Source organism: Priapulus caudatus, unplaced genomic scaffold (genome assembly GCF_000485595.1).
Source record: "Priapulus caudatus unplaced genomic scaffold, Priapulus_caudatus-5.0.1 Scaffold694, whole genome shotgun sequence".
In the NCBI taxonomy this organism is placed as follows: Eukaryota; Metazoa; Priapulida; class Priapulimorpha; order Priapulimorphida; family Priapulidae; genus Priapulus; species Priapulus caudatus.
The window spans coordinates 45514-50674 of NW_014577755.1; the positions used below are offsets into that span (position 1 = coordinate 45514).

The following is a 5161-nucleotide window of genomic DNA, read 5'->3' on the forward strand; positions in this document are numbered from 1 at the left end:
CTGACTGACTGACTGACTGACTGACTGACTGACTGACTGACTGACTGACTGACTGACTGACTGACTGACTGACTGACTGACTGACTGACTGACTGACTGACTGACTGACTGACTGACTGACTGACTGACGGACTGACTCTCCCTCTCTCTCTTTCTCTCTCTCTGTCTCTCGCCCTCTCTCTCCCCCTTCTCTCTTTCTGCAATAAAAAAAATGTTTGGTGAAATTATGTGTACGCAACTGCGTATCTGCGTTACGGTAGCTACGCGTCCGATATATATATATAAATATATATAAATATATAGATAAGGCGTTAGGTCTGGTTGGTGTTAAATAGGACACGATGTATTTCTGATATTATGATATAATAATACACATTTGGTATATACAAGCGTGTGTTTCGCAATTCGTTGGCATATATGACAGTCACCTGTTATCCTGGCTATGCCTAAATCGCCTCAGGACAGGGATTGGTCGATGCAGGACACTCATGCAGAAATGGGGATACATTGAAGATGGCTCAACCGAATGCGACTGCGGGGAGGACCAGACTATGGGACATCTCCTGGAATTACGAGAGCCCTGTAGACCTGGAGACATTGAGGCTTTCAACCACCGTGCCAGGTCCTGTGTGCTGCAGTGGCTACGTCGAGTGTTGTGTAGTGACCCGAGAAGAAGAAGAAGATATAATATAATATAATAATAATAATAAGATATATGGATGTCGGCCACCCGTGTGTCGCCTTGGCAACGCTTTAGTTACCATCGCAACTAACCGTCGTTCTATTAGCTTCAAATGCACATACAAAACGTTGCCGTCCGAAATAAAGTCGGTGCTCAGAAGAGGGGCGGTGGTGGGAAACAGGGTTCTAAGATGAGGGGCGGTGGTGGGAAACAGGGTTCTAAGATGAGGGGCGGTGGTGGGAAACAGGGTTCTAAGATGACCGGGTTTAATCACAATTATTCGATTTATTGATTCACGTGTCTCGGCATGGCCGGGGGGGAGCAGCAGGGTAGATTCGGAAGCAAAATAACAAAATAAGCCTAATAGTTAACTAGAGCACTCGGAGAGCACAGACCTCCGCCAAGGCAGCTGAATTCTGTCACTGTGAAAATTTTTATTAATTAATTAATTAATTGGATCCGGATGACGACCAAAATGTAATCAATTCTAAGTTACCCGATTTCTGACGTATCCTAAAAATTTTATTAATTAATTGGATCCTGATTACCACCAATATGTAATCAATTCTAAGATACCCCATTTCTGACCTATCCTGAAAATGTTATTAATTAATTAATTAATTAATTAATTGGATCCGGATCACCACCAAAATGTAATCAATTCTAAGTTACCCCATTTCTGACCTATCCTGAAAATGTTATTAATTAATTAATTAATTAATTAATTGGATCCGGATCACCACCAAAATCTAATAAGTTCTAAGATAGCCCATTTCTGACCTATCCTTAAAATTATATGACAATCCGTCCATAACTTTTTTAGTTAGGCTGTAAACAAGCAAACAAACGCACAAACCAACAAACACACGCCGGTGAAAACATAACAGGCTCTTGCCAACCCCATGGCGGAAGTAATGATACATACTCATCACCAATAAATACTTATTCAATTTTGTGCACTGGTTTGTACATTATTGTACACAGTTCATTTTAAAGTGAAATATTCTAAAAGAAAACCTGGTAAGAGTGTTTCTGTGGCATGATTACCTTCATGCAGCTAGTAGGGTCCTGCACAGACTATGCACTCATTCAAGTTGGGGATGGGTGCAGCCGGCTATATATATATATACATATACATATATACATATATGATATACATAATATACATATATATATTAAAATTTCCGGGGCAGCTGGCCCCCGACCCCCCCCCCCCACCCGGGTTTTCACAACCTCGTTGCTCGCATCGCGTCTCCTCTTCAAATCCTGCAGACCAGCTCCAAATGTTCCAAATGTTCCAAATGGTTGCAAATGGCTCCAAATGTCCACTTGATGAAAACTACTTATCTAAAGCCCGGAGCACACGTGAGTTATTTTACTCAAGTAAAATGACGCATGCGTCAAATGAGTAAAATGACTCACGTGTGCGGCGGGCTTTAGTCATGGAAATTTCCCCCTCCCTATGAGTTTTGTCAGCCTACGCCCCTGACGGTGTATTTATATTCGGTGTTACACAATTTTACGCAATGTTTGCTCGACAAGAAATATGAGCGCGTGCGTAGGGTATGTGGGGGTATGTGCGTGCATGACCGTTCGTGCGTGAGTAAGTGCGTTCGTGCGTGCGTTCGTGCGCGGATACATGCGTTCGTGCGTGCGTACGTTCGTGTGTGCGTACGTTCGTGCGTGCGTACGTTCGTGCCTGCGTGCGTACGTGCGCGGTCGGAGCGCATGCGCATATTGTATCGCATATTACTATAGTGGGGGCAATGTTCAGTAAGGACATCTTAATACAAATTTTTATTCCTGATCTGATAATTGTCAGAATCGTTTTTCAAGTCTCTGTTTCAATTTAAGAAGATCGAGCGATTAATAATTTGATGTGGAAAAAAAAGATAATATATACGTTTATCTTTCCGTTTTCGATATATATATATATACCCATTTTTAAAGACTAATTTTTATGATGTTTGATTTTATGCGTTATGATGTGATGAGGTATACGTAGGGAAAACGGAAACGAAAGTTTCGAGAAAGTTCGTCGATGCAGTTGCGCACATATGTGTGAATATTGCGTTTACATGCACGTACCAAGCCTATATACGGCAAAACTATGTGTCTAGCTTCCACGCAATGTCAATGACTCATAAATACACGAAGATCGAATGATGCAAAAATATATATATCATAATATATACGGTTCATCTAAGAATAACAGCTAGCTCTCGTTCACTAGGAAAGAAAATAATAATCTTTCTGTGAATGTATATGTAAAATAGAAAAAAAAATTGCATGAAAAAGTGACAAATAAACAAAACGACTGCAGCGCCCTCGCACTCATGCTTACATCTCGAAAATGGCGGACAGTGCCAGTGAAAGTGATTCCAGCAGTGTTGACGGCCTAAAACTGCCGTTACCTGCCTCGAAGGAGCAGCTTTCCAAGCGAATCGAATCACTACAGCAAGAAAAGATGGTATTGAAAATGGAACTGGAGACTTACGAACTACGCTGCAAGGCTTTAATCGAAGAAAACCGAGCGCTCCGAAAAGCTAGCGTGTCTTTCGTAAGTGGTTGACTGCAAAATCCTAACAGTGTAACACAACATTGTTGTTTACGTACCTTGCCTGCTTTGCCGCGGCTTGCCACGCGTGCGTTCTAAGTCAGAAATATGCCCTTAAAGTATGTGTTCACTCCAAAAAACACAGTCACATTTATTCTGCATATGGCACAGCATATGCCATTGCCATATATGATATTGGTCAACACATACATGTATCCTAATTCCTATTGATGTTTATCTACCTGGATGAGTTATTATCGCTACTGGTACGGCACTGCTGACAGCATGCAGATAAAATGTTTGCTGGAGACAATTCGATAACAACAGTTTACATATATCCAATGCCTAGAAACGCAAGACGCGATATTTGATGTATGTGGGTGGGCCCATATGTACAGTAAACACTCGATTACCACTGGTGACAAAAAAAAACCTAACCGGATCAACAGATAACCCTTGTTGTGGCTGTGCGTTATGTCCCTACAAGTTTTCCACAGTAAGAACATATACTTAGTTTTAGACAATCATGACAAGTCAGGCAGGGCAAGTACATAGCCTGAGAAAATTTCCCTAGGTGGGCTGGGGCAAAATAATGCGCCTCTATTTTGTAATGTACTGCCGAGCCATTTCTTTTCTTACGTTTCAAGAAGTGTACCATGTGTGGGATATAATTAGTTGGAAGGGATAACTCTTATTGATCATGTTTTTTTTGCACAATATATTATTTTTTGCTCCACAACCAAGAAGCAACTAGTCTTGTGCCCGTCCCCTATGACTACAGCCAGAATGGTTAATAGAAGAACGTTTTGATGTTCACGGATCTATGAGAAATGCACGAAAGTGCATAGCTTTGACATAACTGTTTTGGAAATTATGGAGGATCAGTGAGAGCGAGACTGAGCAATTGATGCGCACACTGTTGGTGAGTCCCCCCTCCCCACAGTGTGTTAGCCAGAGACCCGTCTTTTGGACGGCCTATTCTTGGATGAGACGGATGAAATTTGATAGCTAGACGGCATGAGGGCGGCCTAATTTTATATATTATACACCTTGTATAACTGACAACAGTGATTATAAGAATATAAAACCATATCAGTTTCCTGTCTTTTCAACATTTCAGACTAAATTCCCTCCATTTTAAGGTAAGGCCCTCCCCCTAGGGCGCATCGCGCCCGCAGCATCCTCGCTTCGCTCAGATGCTGAGACCCTGATTTTTCCCTCTGGCTACCCCTCCCCTCCACGTTCTTGTATCTAATTTGGTCGTTCGTGTTTCGCGAGCAGCAAGCGAAGGCAGAGCAGGAAGAGGAGTATATCAGTAACACACTGCTGAAGAAGATCGAGGAGCTGAAGAAGGAGAAGGAGACGCTCGCTATGAACTACGAACAGGAGGAGGAGTTTCTGACCAACGACCTTTCCCGCAAACTCAACCAGGTAATACACATAGAGGGAGCCACGTTGCCATGCTGCGCCAGTGTACAAAACTATCGTGTTTGTTGTTTGCACTAATAGCCAACCCAGATGGGCTTATGTTGATTCACTCCATACTCCACTCCATGTGCTAATGCTCTCTCTATATGTGTGAAACTGATTGCCTTTCTACATGAGCTTATAATAATACCCTCCCTACATATGCTTGCATTAATAGTCTCTGTAAACGTGCTTACATTCACAGTCTCTGTAAACGTGCTTATATTCACAGTCTCTGTAAACGTGCTTACACCCACAGTCTCTGTAAACGTGCTTACATTCGTAGTCTCTGTAAACGTGCTTACACCCGCAGTCTCTGTAAACGTGCTTATATTCACAGTCTCTGTAAACGTGCTTATATTCACAGTCTCTGTAAACGTGCTTACACCCACAGTCTCTGTAAACGTGCTTACACCCACAGTCTCTGTAAACGTGCTTACACCCACAGTCTCTGT

The 5161-nt window shown here is 42.3% G+C and overlaps 1 protein-coding gene across 1 annotated transcript in view; it reads left to right on the plus strand.

Moving 5' to 3' along the window:
* Positions 1-3035: 3035 nt before the first annotated feature.
* The window catches only part of LOC106812858 (coiled-coil domain-containing protein 6-like), a gene marked incomplete at its 3' end in the record, with an annotated part of 10849 nt that continues 8723 nt past the window's right edge, over positions 3036-5161 (plus strand). Inside the window, 2 exon segments of the mRNA XM_014816846.1 lie at positions 3036-3242; positions 4521-4670. Of these exon segments, the coding sequence (XP_014672332.1) occupies positions 3036-3242; positions 4521-4670 (357 nt within the window).